This window comes from Tachyglossus aculeatus, chromosome 22 (genome assembly GCF_015852505.1).
Source record: "Tachyglossus aculeatus isolate mTacAcu1 chromosome 22, mTacAcu1.pri, whole genome shotgun sequence".
Classification (NCBI taxonomy): domain Eukaryota; kingdom Metazoa; phylum Chordata; class Mammalia; order Monotremata; family Tachyglossidae; genus Tachyglossus; species Tachyglossus aculeatus.
Window position 1 is genome coordinate 51312883 of NC_052087.1, and position 16749 is coordinate 51329631.

General features: G+C 51.4%; 1 protein-coding gene across 1 annotated transcript in view; it reads right to left on the reverse strand.

Moving 5' to 3' along the window:
* PCNX3 (pecanex 3) overlaps nucleotides 1-5182 on the reverse strand; it is a 31392-nt gene extending 26210 nt beyond the window's left edge. The window contains exon 1 of the mRNA XM_038764140.1: nucleotides 5030-5182. Coding sequence (XP_038620068.1) covers nucleotides 5030-5182 — 153 coding nt within the window. The remainder of the gene's footprint in view (nucleotides 1-5029) is intronic.
* Nucleotides 5183-16749: the final 11567 nt, after the last annotated feature.

A 16749-nucleotide genomic window follows, 5' to 3' on the forward strand; every position in this document is an offset into this window, starting at 1 on the left:
TCGCTCAATCAATACGATTGAATGTCTGCACATATTTATTACTCTTTATTCTACTTGTAAATATTGATTATTCTATTAATTTTATCTTGTTAATATGTTTCGTTTCTTTGTCTGTCTTCCCCTTCTACAATGTGAGCTCACTGTTGAGTAGGGACCGTCTCTAGATGTTGCCGACTTGTCCTTCCCAAGAGCTTAGTCCAGTGCTCTGCACACAGTGGGCGCTCAATCAGTATGATTGAATGTCTATACATATTTATTACTCTATTCTACTTGTACATATTTACTATTCTATTCATTTTATTTTGTTAATATATTTCGTTTTGTTGTCTGTCTCCCCCTTCTACACTATGACCTCACTGTTGGGTAGGGACTGTCTCTATCTGTTGCCGACTTGTCCTTCCCCAGCGCTTAGTCCAGTGCTCTGCACACAGTAAGCGCTCAAGCAAGTCGAGTGAATGAACCCACTGTCAGGTAGAGGCCGTCTCTAGATGTTGCCAACTTGTCCTTCCCCAGCGCTTAGTCCAGTGCTCTGCACACAGTCAGCGCTCAATCAAGACGACTGAATGAACCCGCTGTCGGGCAGGGACTGTCTCTAGATGTTGCCAACTTGTCCTTCCCTGGCGCTTAGTCCACTGCTCTGCACACAGTAAGTGCTCAATAAATACGACTGAATGAATGACCGTGTATTTCCCAAGTGCTTTGTCCAGTGCTTTGCACACAGTCAGTGCTCAATAAATACAACTGAATGAACGAACTCGTACTTCCCCAGCACTTAGTCCAGTGCTCTGCACACAGTCAGGCTCAATCAAGACGACTGAATGAACCCGCTGTTGGGTAGGGACCGCCTCTTTACGTTGCCAACCTGTACTTCCCAAGCGCTTAGTTCAGTGCTCTGCACACGGTCAGCGCTCAATAAATACGACTGAATGAACTTGTGCTTCCCCAGCGCTTAGTCCAGCGCTCCGCACACAGTCAGCGCTCAATCAAGACGACTGAATGAACCCGCTGTCGGGCAGGGACTGTCTCTAGATGTTGCCAACTTGTCCTTCCCCAGTGCTTAGTCCAGTGCTCTGCACATAGTAAGTGCTCACTGAAGACGACTGAATGAACCTGCTGCCGGGTAGGGGCTGTCTCTAGATGTTGCCAACTTGTACTTCCCAAGCGCTTAGTTCAGTGCTCTGCACACGGTCAGTGCTCAATAAATACGACTGAATGAACTTGTACGTCCCAAGTGCTTAGTGCAGTGCTCTGCACACAGTCAGCGCTCAATCAAGACAACTGAATGAACCCGCTGTCGGGTAGGGGCCGTCTCTAGATGTTGCCAACTTGTCCTTCCCCAGCGCTCTGCGCACAGTAAGCGCTCAATACGACTGAATGAAAGAACTTATACTTCCCCAGCGCTTAGTCCAGTGCTCTGCACACAGTCAGCGCTCAATAAATACGACAATGAATGAACTTGTACTTCTCAAGCGCTTAGTCCAGTGCTCTGCACACAGTCAGCGCTCAAGACGACTAAATGAACCCGCTGTCGGGTAGGGACCGTCTCTAGGTGTTCCCAACTTGTCCTTCCCCGGCGCTTAGCCCAGTGCTCCGCACATAGTAAGCGCTCAATGAAGACGACTGAATGAACCCGCTGTTGGGTAGGGCCCGTCTCTAGATGTTGCCAACTTGTCCTTCTCCTGCGCTTAGCCCAGTGCTTCGCACATAGTAAGCGCTCAATGAAGACGACTGAATGAACCCGCTGTTGGGTAGGGCCCGTCTCTAGATGTTGCCAACTTGTCCTTCTCCTGCGCTTAGCCCAGTGCTTCGCACATAGTAAGCGCTCAATGAAGACGACTGAATGAACCCGCTGTCTGGTAGGGCCTGTCTCTAGATGTTGCCAACTTGTCCTTCTCCTGCGCTTAGCCCAGTGCTTCGCACATAGTAAGCGCTCAATGAAGACGACTGAATGAACCCGCTGTCTGGTAGGGCCTGTCTCTAGATGTTGCCAACTTGTCCTTCTCCTGCGCTTAGCCCAGTGCTTCGCACATAGTAAGCGCTCAATGAAGACGACTGAATGAACCCGCTGTCTGGTAGGGCCTGTCTCTAGATGTTGCCAACTTGTCCTTCCCCAGTGCCTAGTCCAGTGCTCCGCACACAGTAAGCGCTCAATGAAGATGACTGAATGAACCCACTGTCAGGTAGGGCCCGTCTCTAGATGTTGCCAACTTGTCCTTCCCCAGTGCCTAGTCCAGTGCTCTGCACACAGTAAGCGCTCAATAAATATGACTGAATGAATGAATTTGTACTTCCCCAGTGCTTAGTCCAGTGCTCTGCACACAGTCAGCGCTCAATCAAGACGACTGAATGAACCTGCTGTCGGGTAGGGGCCGTCTCTAGGTGTTGCCAACTTGTCCTTCCCCAGCGCCTAGTCCAGTGCGCCGCACATAGTAAGCGCTCAAAGAAGACGACTGAATGAACCTGCTGTCGGGTAGGGCCCGTCTCTAGATGTTGCCAGCTTGTCCTTCCGAAGTGCTTAGCCCAGTGCTCCGCACACAGTCAGCGCTCAATAAATACGACTGAATGAATGAACTTGTCCTTCCCCAGCGCTTAGTCCAGTGCTCCGCACACAGTCAGCGCTCAATCAAGATGACTGAACGAACCCGCCGCCGGGTAGGGCCCGTCTCTAGATGTTGCCAACCTGTCCTTCCCCAGCGCTTAGTCCAGTGCTCTGCACACAGTAAGCGCTCAATCAATAGGATAGAATGAATGAACTTGTACTTCCCAAGTGCTTAGTCCAGCGCTCTGCACAGTCAGCGCTCAATAAATACGACTGAATGAATGAACCTGTCCTTCCCCAGTGCTTAGCCCAGTGCTCCGCACACAGTCAGCGCTCAATCAAGACGACTGAATGAACCCGCTGTCGGTTAGGGCCTGTCTCTAGATGTTCCCAACTTGTCCTTCTCCTGCGCTTAGCCCAGTGCTCCGCACACAGTCAGCGCTCAATAAATACGACTGAATGAATGAACTTGTACTTCCCAGGCGCTTAGTCCAGTGCTCCGCACACAGTCAGCGCTCAATGAAGATGATTGAATGAATGAACTTGTCCCCCAGCGCTTAGCCCAGTGCTCCGCACACAGTCAGCGCTCAATCAAGACGACTGAATGAACCCGCTGTCGGTTAGGGCCTATCTCTAGATGTTCCCAACTTGTCCTTCTCCTGCGCTTAGCCCAGTGCTCCGCACACAGTCAGCGCCCAATGAAGACGACTGAATGAATCCGCCGTCGGGTAGGGCCTGTCTCTAGATGTTACCAACTTGTCCTTAGTCCAGTGCTCCGCACACAGTCAGCGCTCAATGAAGACGACTGAATGAATGAACTTGTCCTTCCCCAGCGCTTAGCCCAGCGCTCCGCACACAGTCAGCGCTCAATCAAGACGACTGAATGAACCCGCTGTCGGTTAGGGCCTGTCTCTAGATGTTCCCAACTTGTCCTACTCCTGCGCTTAGTCCAGTGCTCCGCACACAGTAAGCGCCCAATGAAGACGACTGAATGAATCCGCCGTCGGGTAGGGCCTGTCTCTAGATGCTGCCAACTTGTCCTTGCCAAGCGCTTAGCCCAGTGCTCCGCACACAGTCAGCGCTCAATGAAGACGACTGAATGAATGAACTTGTGCTTCCCCAGCGCTTAGCCCAGTGCTCCGCACATAGTCAGCGCTCAATAAAGACAATTGAATGAATGAACTTGTACTTCTCAAGTGCTTAGTCCAGCGCTCCGCACACAGTCAGCGCTCAATGAAGACGACTGAATGAACCCGCTGTCGGGTAGGGCCTGTCTCTAGATGTTCCCAACTTGTACTTCTCAAGTGCTTAGCCCAGTGCTCCACACACAGTCAGCGCTCAATAAATACGACTGAATGAATTTGTACTTCCCAGGCGCTTAGTCCAGTGCTCCGCACACAGTCAGCGCTCAATGAAAACGACTGAATGAATGAACTTGTCCTTCCCCAGCGCCTAGCCCAGTGCTCCGCACACAGTCAGCGCTCAATGAAGACAACTGAATGAACCCACTGTCGGGTAGGGCCTGTCTCTAGATATTCCCAACTTGTCCTTCTCCTGCGCTTAGTCCAGTGCTCCGCACATAGTAAGCGCCCAGTGAAGATGACTGAATGAATCCGCCGTCGGGTAGGGCCTGTCTCTAGATGCTGCCAACTTGTCCTTGCCAAGCACTTAGCCCAGTGCTCCGCACACAGTCAGCGCTCAATGAAGACGACTGAATGAATGAACTTGTGCTTCCCCAGCGCTTAGCCCAGTGCTCCGCACATAGTCAGCGCTCAATAAAGACAATTGAATGAATGAACTTGTACTTCTCAAGTGCTTAGTCCAGCGCTCCGCACACAGTCAGCGCTCAATGAAGACGACTGAATGAACCCGCTGTCGGTTAGGGCCTGTCTCTAGATGTTCCCAACTTGTCCTTCTCCTGCGCTTAGCCCAGTGCTCCGCACACAGTCAGCGCTCAATCAATACGACTGAATGAATGAACTTGTCCTTCCCCAGCGCTTAGCCCTGTGCTCCGCACACAGTCAGCGCTCAATGAAGATGATTGAATGAATGAACTTGTCCCCCAGCGCTTAGTCCAGTGCTCCGCACACAGTCAGCGCTCAATCAAGACGACTGAATGAACCCGCTGTCGGTTAGGGCCTATCTCTAGATGTTCCCAACTTGTCCTTCTCCTGCGCTTAGCCCAGTGCTCCGCACATAGTAAGCGCCCAATGAAGATGACCGAACGAATCCGCCGTCGGGTAGGGCCTGTCTCTAGATGTTGCCAACTTGTCCTTAGCCCAGTGCTCCGCACACAGTCAGCGCTCAATGAAGACGACTGAATGAATGACCTTGTCCTTCCCCAGCGCTTAGCCCAGCGCTCCGCACACAGTCAGCGCTCAATGAAGACGACTGAATGAATGAACTTGTCCTTCCCCAGCGCTTAGTCCAGTGCTCCGCACGCAGTCGGACCGACCGGAGGGGCGAGGGCGGCGTCGGTCCGGGGCTCACCATGTAGAGCAGGAAGGGGAAGGCGAGCAGGAAGATCCAGGTGTAGAGGTGGAAGCAGTTGGAGAAGGTGCTCTGGTGGGGGTCGAAGAACCAGCCGCCCGTGAGGGAGGCCCACACCCCCTGCCGCAGGATCTGCAGCACCTGGGACCCCATGGCCGCCGCCCCCGCCGCCCCGTGCCCCCGGGGGCCCTCATGGGGACCGCCCCGGGCCCATGGCCGAACCCCTCTACCGGCACGCGGGGGCCCCGGGGGGACCGGGGCCCCGGACCCGCCGCGACACCCTCATGCCCACGGCCTGGGGGGGACGAAGGCCGGCGGCGGCGGCGGCGGCGGCGGCGGGGCGGGCCTCGGGCTTCCGGGGTCAGAGGTCACGCCGCCCCGGTCCCCGTGGGCGCGGGCCTCGGGGGAGGCCGGAAGACCGAAGGGGCCAGCCGCCGGCGGCCAGCCGCGCATGCGCCCCCCGGACCCGGCCGGTCGGGACCCGGAAAGGAACGGCGGACAGGCGCCGCGCGCAGGCGCGGAGGGGACCGGGGGGAGCCCGGAGGGGGTGGGCGCGCGCCCGTCCAGGCGCAACGCGCAGGCGCCGAGGGGTGGGGGGGGGAACCGAAGGAGTTCTGAGGGGGCGGGCGCGCGCCCGTCCGGGCTCAACGCGCAGGCGCAGATGGGCGGGGTGACTGAAGGAGCCCTGAGAGGGCGGGCACGCGCCCGTCCGGGCGCAACGCGCAGGCGCCGTGGGGTGCGGGGGGGGGAACTGAAGGAGTTCTGAGAGGGCGGGCGCGCGCCCGTCCAGACTCAACGAGCAGGCGCCGTGGAGGGGGGGGGGGGAACTGAAGGAGTTCTGAGGGCGGGCACGCGCCCGTCCAGACACAACGCGCAGGCGCCGAGGGGTGGGGCGGGAACTGAGGGAGGTCTGAGAGGGCGGGCACGCGCCCGTCCAGACACAACGCGCAGGCGCCGAGGGGTGGGGGGGGAACTGAGGGAGGTCTGAGAGGGCGGGCACGCGCCCGTCCAGGCGCAACGCGCAGGCGCCGTGGGGTGGGGGGAACTGAAGGAGTTCTGAGAGGGCGGGCACGCGCCCGTCCAGACTCAACGCACAGGCGCCGAGGGGCTGGGGGGGCTGAAGGAGCCCTGAGAGGGCGGGCACGCGCCCGTCCAGGCACAACGCGCAGGCGCCAAGAGGCGGGTGGGGAGGGGAACTGAAGGAGCCCGGGGAGGGCGGGCACGCGCCCAGGAGCGAAGAGGGGGGAACTGAAGGAGCCCTGAGAGGGTGGGCACAAGCCCGTCCAGGCACAGCTAGCAGGTGCCGAGGAGCGAGGGGGGGGGACTGAAGGAGTTCTGAGAGGGCGGGCACGCGCCCGTCCAGACACAACGCGCAGGCGCCGAGGAGCGAGGGGGGGGGGGACTGAAGGAGTTCTGAGAGGGCGGGCACGCGCCCGTCCAGGCACAACGCGCAGGCGCAGAGGGGTGGGGGGTGGAACTGAAGGAGTTCTGAGGGGAAGGGCACGCGCCCGTCCAGGCACAATGCGCAGGCGCAGAGGGGCGAGGGGGGATGGGGGGGAACTGAAGGAGCCCTGAGAGGGCGGGCAGGCACCCGTCCAGGCACAACGCGCAGGCGCTGGGGGTGGGGGGGGGGACTGAAGGAGTTCTCCCACTAGACTGTGAGCCCACTGTTGGGTAGGGACCGTCTCTATATCAATCAATCAATCAATCGTATTTATTGAGCGCTTACTATGTGCAGAGCACTGTACTAAGCGCTTGGGAAGTACAAATTGGCATCACATAGAGACAGTCCCTACCCAACAGTGGGCTCACAGTCTAAAAGGGGGAGACAGAGAACAGAACCAAACATACCAACAAAATAAAATAAGTAGGATAGAAATGTACAAGTAAAATAAATAAATAAATAAATAAATAGAGTAATAAATATGTACAACCATATATACATATATACAGGTGCTGTGGGGAAGGGAAGGAGGTAAGACGGGGGGATGGAGAGGGGGACGAGGGGGAGAGGAAAGAAGGGGCTCAGTCTGGGAAGGCCTCCTGGAGGAGGTGAGCTCTCAGCAGGGCCTTGAAGGGAGGAAGAGAGCTAGCTTGGCGGAGGGGCAGAGGGAGGGCATTCCAGGCCCGGGGGAGGACGTGGGCCGGGGGTCGATGGCGGGACAGGCGAGAGCGAGGTACGGTGAGGAGATTAGTGGTGGAGGAGCGGAGGGTGCGGGCTGGGCAGTAGAAGGAGAGAAGGGAGGTGAGGTAGGAGGGGGCGAGGTGATGGAGAGCCTTGAAGCCCAGGGTGAGGAGTTTCTGCCTGATGCGCAGATTGATCGGTAGCCATTGGAGGTTTTTGAGGAGGGGAGTAATATGTCCAGAGCGTTTCTGGACAAAGATAATCCGGGCAGCAGCATGAAGTATGGATTGAAGTGGAGAGAGACACGAGGATGGGAGATCAGAGAGAAGGCTAGTGCAGTAGTCCAGACGGGATAGGATGAGAGCTTGAACGAGCAGGGTAGCGGTTGGGATGGAGAGGAAAGGGTGGATCTTGGCGATGTCGCGGAGCTGAGACCGGCAGGTTTTGGTGACGGCTTGGATGTGAGGGGTGAACGAGAGAGCGGAGTCGAGGATGACACCAAGGTTGCGGGCTTGTGAGACGGGAAGGATGGTAGTGCCGTCAACAGAGATGGGAAAGTCAGGGAGAGGGCAGGGTTTGGGAGGGAAGACAAGGAGCTCAGTCTTCGACATGTTGAGCTTTAGGTGGCGGGCGGACATCCAGATGGAGATGTCCTGAAGGCAGGAGGAGATGCGAGCCTGGAGGGCTCTATATGTTGCCAACTTGTACTTCCCAAGCGCTTAGTACAGTGCTCTGCACACAGTAAGCGCTCAATAAATAAGATCGATTGATTGATTGAGTTCTGAGGGGGCAGGCACGTGCCCGTCCAGACACAACGCGCAGGCGCCGACGGGCGAGGGGAAATGAAGGAGCCCGGAGAGGGCGGGCACGCGCCCGTCCAGACACAACGCGCAGGCGCCGACGGGCGAGGGGAACTGAAGGAGCCCGGAGAGGGCGGGCACGCGCCCGTCCAGACACAACGCGCAGGCGCCGAGGGGTTGGTGGGGGGGGGGGACTGAAGGAGCCCTGAGAGGGCGGGCACGCGCCCGTCCAGGCTCAACGCGCAGGCGCAGAGGACTGAGGAGGGGGACTGAAGGAGCCCTGAGAGGGCGGGCAGGTGCCCGTCCAGGCACAACGCGCAGGCGCGGAGGGGCGAGACGGGGGTGGGGAGGGGGGACTGAAGGAGCCCTGAGAGGGCGGGCACGCGCCCGTCCAGACACAACGCGCAGGCGCATTTACTATTCTATTTATTTTATTTTGTTAATTTGTTTTGTTGTCTGTCTCCCCCCCTCTAGACTGTGAGCCCGCTGTTGGGTAGGGGCCGTCTCTAGATGTTGCCAACTTGTACTTCCCAAGCGCTTAGTACAATGCTCTGCACACAGTAAGCACTCAGTAAATTCATTCATTCAATTGTATTTATTGAGCGCTTACTGCGTGCAGAGCACTGTACTAAGCGCTTAGGAAGTACAAGTTGGCAACATATAGAGACGGTCCCTACCCAACAGAGGGCTCACCGTTCGGGGGGGGGGGACAGACAACAAGTCAAAACATATTAACAAAATAAATAGAATAGTAAATATGTACAAGTAAAATAGAGTAATAAATATGTACAAACATATACAGGTGCTGTGGGGAGGGGAAGGAGGTAAGAGGGGAGGAGGGGAAGAGAAAGGAGTTATAATAATAGTAGTAACATTTGTTAAGCGCTTACAATGTGCAAAGCACTGTTCCAAGCGCTGGGGAGGAAACAAGGGGATCAGATTGTCCCACGTGGGGCTCACACTCTTCATCCCCGTTTTACAGATGAGGTAACTGAGGCCCAAAGAAGCCAAGTGACTTGCCCAAAGTCACACGGCTGACAATGGGCAGAACTGGGATTTGAACCCATGACCTCTGATTCCCAAGCCCGGGCTCTTTCCATAGAGCCACGCTGAGCCTCTAACGCTGTGCCTTATTATTACTAGGTGCCAAGCACTGTTCTAAGCACTGGGATAGATACCTTAGGTAGGAGGAGGAGGTAGGAGGCCTTCCCAGACTGAGCCCCTTCCTTCCTCTCCCCCTCGTACCCCTCTCCATCCCCCCATCTTACCTCCTTCCCTTCACCGCAGCACCTGTACATATGTATATATGTTTGTACATATTTATTACTCTATTTATTTATTTATTTTACTTGTACATATCTATCCTATTTATTTTATTTTGTTAGTATGTTTGGTTTTGTTCTCTGTCTCCCCCATTTAGACTGTGAGCCCACTGTTGGGTAGGGACCGTCCTTAGATGTTGCCAACTTGGACTTCCCAAGCGCTTAGTACAGTGCTCTGCACATAGTAAGCGCTCAATAAATACGATTGATAATGATGATGATGATGTTTGTAAGTATTTATTACTCTATTTTTATTTATTTTACTTGTACATATTTATTCTATTTACTTTATTTTGTTAATATGTTTTGTTTTGTTGTCTGTCTCCCCCTTCTAGACTGTGAGCCCGCTGTTGGGTAGGGACCGTCTCTATATGTTGCCAACTTCTACTTCCCAAGCGCTTAGTACAGTGCTCTGCACACAGTAAGCGCTCAATAAATACGACTGAATGAATGAATGCAGCCTGAATTGAATGAATGAATGAGGGGCGGGGAGGGGAACTGAAGGAGCCCTTGAGAGGGCGGGCACGCGCCCGTCACTGACGCACGCGCGCTGGATCCAGGGGTGGGAAGTGGCTCAGTGAAAATTCATTCATTCAATCGTATTTGAGCGGACGGACACAATGCGCAGGCGCCGAGGGGCGGGGGGGGGGAACTGAAGGCGCCCTGAGAGGGCGGGCACGTGCCCGTCAATGACGCACGCGCGCTGGATCCAGGGGTGGGGCGTGGCTCAGTGGAAATTCATTCATTCAGTCGTATTTGAGCGGACGGACACAATGCGCAGGCGCAGGGGGGGGACGACTGAAGGAGTTCTGAGAGGGCGGGCACGCGCCCGTCACTGACGCACGCGCGCTGGATCCAGGGGTGAGGCGTGGCTCAGTGGAAATTCATTCATTCAACCGTATTGAGCGGACAGACACAATGCGCAGGCGCCGAGGGGCGGGGGGGGGGGACTGAAGGAGCCCTGAGAGGGCGGGCACTCGCCCGTCACTGACGCACGCGCGCTGGATCCAGGGGTGGGGGGCGTGGCTCAGTGGAAATTCATTCATTCAATCGTATTGATTGATTAAGCGCTTACTGTGTGCAGAGCAGTGGACTATGTATATATGTTTTATATATATACATATACTATGTATAGATATATTATACATATACATAATATATATTATGTATATATGTTTGTTATGTATATATGTTTGTACATATTTATTACTCTATTACTCTATTTATTTATTTATTTTATTTGTACATATCTATTCTATTTATTTTATTTTGTTAGTATGTTTGGTTTTGTTCTCTGTCTCCCCCTTTTAGACTGTGAGCCCACTGTTGGGTAGGGACTGTCTCTATATGTTGCCAATTTGTACTTCCCAAGCGCTTAGTACAGTGCTGTGCACATAGTAAGTGCTCAATAAATACGATTGATGATGATGATGATGATGATGACTAAGTGCTTGGCCCCACGTCTTTCCCCGGGCCTGGAATGCCCTCCCTCTGCCCATCCGCCAAGCACGCTCTCTTCCTCCCTTCAAAGCCCTACTGAGAGCTCACCTCCTCCAGGAGGCCTTCCCACACTGAGCCCCTTCCTTCCTCTCCCCCTCGTCCCCCTTTCCACCCCCCCATCTTACCTCCTTCCCTTCCCCACAGCACCTGTATATATGTATAAATGTTTGTACATATTTATTACTCTATTTTACCTGTACATATCTATTCTATTTACTTTATTTTGTTAGTATGTTTGGTTTTGTCGTCTGTCTCCCCCTTTTAGACTGTGAGCCCACTGTTGGGTAGGGACTGTCTCTATATGTTGCCAACTTGTACTTCCCAAGCGCTTAGTACAGTGCTCTGTACACAGTAAGCGCTCAATAAATACAATTGATTGATTAATTGGGAAGTACAAGTTACAGCATGTACTTTGGAGTCAGTGGTCATGGGTTCAAATCCCCTCTCCGCCACTTGTCAGCTGGGTGACTTTGGGCAAGCCACTAACTCCTTCTAGACTGTGAGCCCGTTGTTGGGTAGGGACCGTCTCTATATGTTGCCAACTTGTACTCCCCAAAAGCTTAGTACAGTGCTCTGCACACAGTAATCACTCAATAAATAACGATTGAATGAATGAATGAACTTCTCCGGGCCTCAGTTAATAATAATAAAGTAATAATAATGGCATGTCTCCGAGTCATTTATCCTATCTGCGTCACCACCCTGGGTACAAGAACCCTGCGGCCGATTTACACCGATTAACCTGTTTTGCACCCTACTTGTCGATAACAATATGTACAAGTAAAATAGAGTAATAAATTCATTCATTCAATCGTATTTATTGAGAGCTTACTGTGTGCTGAGAACTGGACTAACTGCTTAGGAAGTACAAGTTGGCAACATATAGAGACGGTCCCTACCCAACAGCGGGCTCACAGGCTAGAAGGGGGAGACAGACAACAAAACAAAACATATTAACAAAATAAAATAAATAGAATAAATATGTACAAGTGAAATAAATAAATAAAGAGTAATAAATATGTACAAACATATACATATATACAGGTGCTGTGGGGGGGGGAGTACAGTGCTCTGCACACAGTAAGCGCTCAATAAATACGATTGAAAGAATGAATGTAGGAGGTAAGGCGGGGGATGGGGAGGGGGAGGAGGGGGGGAGGAAGGAGGGGGATCCTTGTATTCATTCATTCATTCATTCAATCGTATTTATTGAGCGCTTACTGTGTGCAGAGTGTGTATATATGTTTGCATGTATTTATTACTCTTTATTTATTTTACTTGTAAATATTCTATTTATTTTATTTTGTTAATATGTTTTGTTTTGTTCTCTGTCTCCCCCTTCTAGACTGTGAGCCCACTGTTGGGTAGGGACCGTCTCTACGTGTTGCCAACTTGGACTTCCCAAGCGCTTAATACAGTGCTCTGCACACAGTAAGCGCTCAATAAATACGATTGAATGAATGAATGAATGCACACAATAAACGCTCAATACGAATGAGTGAATGAATGCAGAGCACTGTACTAAGCGCTTGAGAAGTCCAAGTTGGCAACATATAGAGACGGTCCCTACCCAACAGTGGGCTCACCAGTATCCCCCCCCAGCTCTTAGAACAGTGCTTTGCATATAGTAAGCACTTAAAAAATGCTATTATTAGTAGTATTATTAATAATAAATGCCATTATTAAATAGACTGTGAGCCCACTGTTGGGTAGGGAAGCAGCATGGCTCAGTGGAAAGAGCCCGGGCTTTGGAGTCAGAGGTCAGGGGTTCAAATCCTGGTTCCACCAGTTGTCAGCTGTGTGATTTTGGGCAAGTCACTTTATTTCTCTGGGCCTCAGTTACCTCATCTGTAAAATGGGGATGAAGACTGTGAGCCCCCTGTGGAACAACCTGATCACCTTGTAACCTCCCCAGTGCTTAGAACAGTGCTTTGCACGTAGTAAGCGCTTAATAAATGCCATTATTATATTATTATAGGGACTGTCTCTACATGTTGCCAATTTGTACTTCCCAAGCGCTTAGAACAGTGCTCTGCGCACAGTAAGCGCTCAATAAATACGACTGATTGATTGACTGTCTCTATATGTTGCCAACTTGTACCTCCCAAGCGCTTAGTCCAGTGCTCTGCGCACAGTAAGCGCTCAATGCATACGATTGAATGAATGAATGAATGAAACATTTTTTTAAGAGGGCGGGAGCGCTTAGGGCGCAGGCGTACACCAGGGTGACGAGAGCTGCGAAGGCGGGGCCGGAAGCCGAAGCCGAATGACGATTGGACGGCGGAAGGGCGAGCGACGGGCCAGCTGCCCAATGAGAGCTCGGTCTGGGATGGGGGGGAGGCTGGCCGATGCCCCCGCCCCCTTCGGTGGAGAGGCGGGGCCGGCCCGATGACGTCACACAGGAGCCGCCCGCCGCCCATTGGCTGTACGGCCTGGTCGCGCTCAGGCATAACCAATCAGACCCCGAGCACCAGATCAGGCCGGAGCAGTTGAGCGCACACTGAGTCGTCCGCCTTAAAGGGCGAGGCACCCTAAAAGGGTGATGAGGGGTCTTCGGGGATGGAGAGGGGGGACACCCCTTCCTTCCTCTCCCCCTCATCCCCCTCTCCCTCCCCCCATCTTACCTCCTTCCCTTCCCCACAACACCTGGATATATGTATATATGTTTGGACAGATTTATTACTCTATTTATTTTACTTGTACATATCAATCAATCGTATTTATTGAGCGCTTACTGTGTGCAGAGCACTGGACTAAGCGCTTGGGATCCAAGTTGGCAACATATAGAGACAGTCCCTACCCAACAGTGGGCTCACAGTCTAAAAGGGGGAGACAGAGAACAAAACCAAACATACTAACAAAATAAAATAAACAGAATAGATATGTACAAGTAAAATAAATAAATAGAGTAATAAATATGTGCAAACATCTGTAAAATGGGAATGAAGAGTGTGAGCCCCATGTGGGACAACCTGACCACCTTGTAACCTCCCCAGCACTTAGAACAGTGCTTTGCACATACTAAGTGCTTAATAAATGCCATTATTATTATTATTATTATTCTCTGGGCCTCAGTGACCTCATCTTTGTGACTTTGGGCAAGTCACTTAACTTCTCTGGGCCTCAGTTCCCTCATCTGTAAAATGGGGATGAAGACTGTGAGCCCCCTCCGTGGGACAACCTGATCACCTTGTAAGTTCCCCAGCGCTTGGAACAGTGCTCTGAACATAGTAAGCACTTAAGAAATGCCATTATTATTATTATTATCTGTAAAATGGGGATGAAGACTGTGAGCCCCTTGTAACCTCCCCCCACCTTACCTCCTTCCCCTCCCCACAGCACCAATATATATGTATATATGTTTGCATGTATTTATTACTCTATTTTATTTGTACATATTTATTCTATTTATTTTGTTAATATGTTTTGTTTTCTTGTCTGTCTCCCCCTTCTAGACTGTGAGCCCACTGTTGGGTAGGGACCGTCTCTACATGTTGCCAAGTTGTACTTCCCAAGAGCTTAGTAAAGTGCTCTGCACACAGTAAGCGCTCAATAAATACGATTGAATGAATGGATGAATGACTTTGGGCAAGTCACTTCGCTTCTCTGGGCCTCAGTTACCTCATCTGTAAAATGGGGATTAAGACTGTGAGCCCCACAAGGGGACAACCTGATCACCTCGTTAATTCCCCAGCGCTTAGAACAGTGCTCTGTACATAGTAAGCGCTTAGTAAATGCCATTATTATTATTATTATCTGTAAAATGGGGATGAAGACCGTGAACCCCTTGTAACCTCCCCAGCGCTGAGAACAGTGCTCGGCACATAGTAAGTGCTTAATAAATGCCATTATTGTTATTATTATCTGTAAAATGGGGATGAAGACTGTGCGCCACTTGTAACCTCCCCAGCGCTGAGAACAGTGCTCGGCACATAGTAAGTGCTTAATAAATGCCATTATTATTATTTTTATTATTATTATTATTATCTGTAAAATCGGGATGAAGACTGAGCCCCTTGTAACCTCCCCAGCGCTGAGAACAGTGCTCTGCACATAGTAAGCGCTTAATAAATGTCATTATTGTTATTATTATCTGTAAAATGCGGATGAAGACTGTGAGCGCCTTGTAACCTCCCCAGCGCTGAGAACAGCGCTCTGCACATAGTAAGCGCTTAATAAATGCCATTATTATTATCTGTAAAATGGGGATGAAGACTGTGAGCCCCTTGTAACCTCCCCAGCGCTGAGAACAGTGCTCTGCACATAGTAAGCGCTTAATAAATGCCATTATTATTATTATTATCTGTAAAATGGGGATGAAGACTGTGTGCGCCTTGTAACCTCCCCAGCGCTGAGACCAGTGCTTGGCACATAGTAAGTGCTTAGTAAATGCCATTATTATTATTATTATCTGTAAAATGGGGATGAAGACTGTGTGCCCCTTGTAACCTCCCCAGCGCTGAGAACAGCGCTCTGCACATAGTAAGCGCTTAATAAATGCCATTATTATTATCTGTAAAATGGGGATGAAGACTGTGAACCCCTTGTAACCTCCCCAGCGCTGAGAACAGTGCTCTGCACATAGTAAGCCCTTAATAAATGCCATTATTATTATTATCTGTAAAATGGGAATGAAGACTGAGCCCCTTGTAACCTCCCCAGCACTGAGAACAGTGCTCTGCACATAGTAAGCGCTTAATAAATGCCATTATTATTATGTGTAAAATGGGGATGAAGACTGTGAGCCCCTTAATAATGATGGCATTTTTTTTATTAAGCACTTTCTACGTGCAAAGCACTGTTCTAAGCGCTGGGGAAGTTACAGGGTAATCGGGCTGTCCCATGGGGGCTCACAGTTTTTTTTAATCAGCATTTTCCAGACGAGGTAACTGAGGCACAGAGAAGTTAAGTGACTTGCCCAAAGTCACACAGCTGACAGTTTGCAGAGTCGGGATTTGAACCCATAACCTCTGACTCCAAAGCCCGGGCTCTTTCCACTGAGCCACCCTGCTCCTCCCCGGTGCTGAGAACAGTGCTTGGCACATAGTAAGCGCTTAATAAATGCCATTATTATCATCTGTAAAATGGGGATGAAGACTGTGAGCCCCTTGTAACCTCCCCAGAGCTGAGAACAATCAATCAATCAATCGTATTTATCGAGCGCTTACTGTGTGCAGAGCACTGTACTAAGCGCTTGGGAAGTACAAGCTGGACATTTTATTCTATTCTGTTTATTTTATTCTATTCTATTTATTTTATTTCTGTTCTATTTATTTTATTTCTATTCTATTTATTTTATTTCTATTCTATTTATTTTATTCTATTCTATTTATTTTATTTCTATTCTATTTATTTTATTCTATTCTATTTCTTTTATCTTGTTAGTACGTTTGGTTTTGTTCTCTGTCTCCCCCTTTCCGACTGTGAGCCCACCGTTGGGTAGGGACCGTCCCTCTATGTTGCCAACTTGGACTTCCCAAGCGCTTAGTCCAGTGCTCTGCACACAGTAGGCGCTCAATAAATACGATTGATGATGATGATCCAGAGACAGTCCCTACCCAACAGTGGGCTCACAGCGCTTGGCACGTAGAAAGCGCTCAATAAATGCCATTATTATTATCGTTATTGTGGGGTCCCGCCCCCAAACAGTACACCGCCGGTGCCAAGCGCTCCGTAGGGGCCAGGCACTGTACTGAGCGCTGATTCATCATCATCATCATCAATCGTATTTATTGAGCGCTTACTGTGTGCAGGGCACTGGACTAAGCGCTTGGGAAGTGCAAGTTGGCAACGTCTAGAGACAGTCCCTACCCACTCCCAGTCTAAGAGATTCTCCTCCCCGGCCCTCCAACGTCATCCGATGCCGTTTCCTGCAGGAGGAGGGAGAAGAGCGGAAAAAAAGCGAAACTCCACCCCCGCCCTCCCGGCTCGGTCCTTCCCTCGGGGACGAAGTCCAGGAGACAGGAGGAAGGA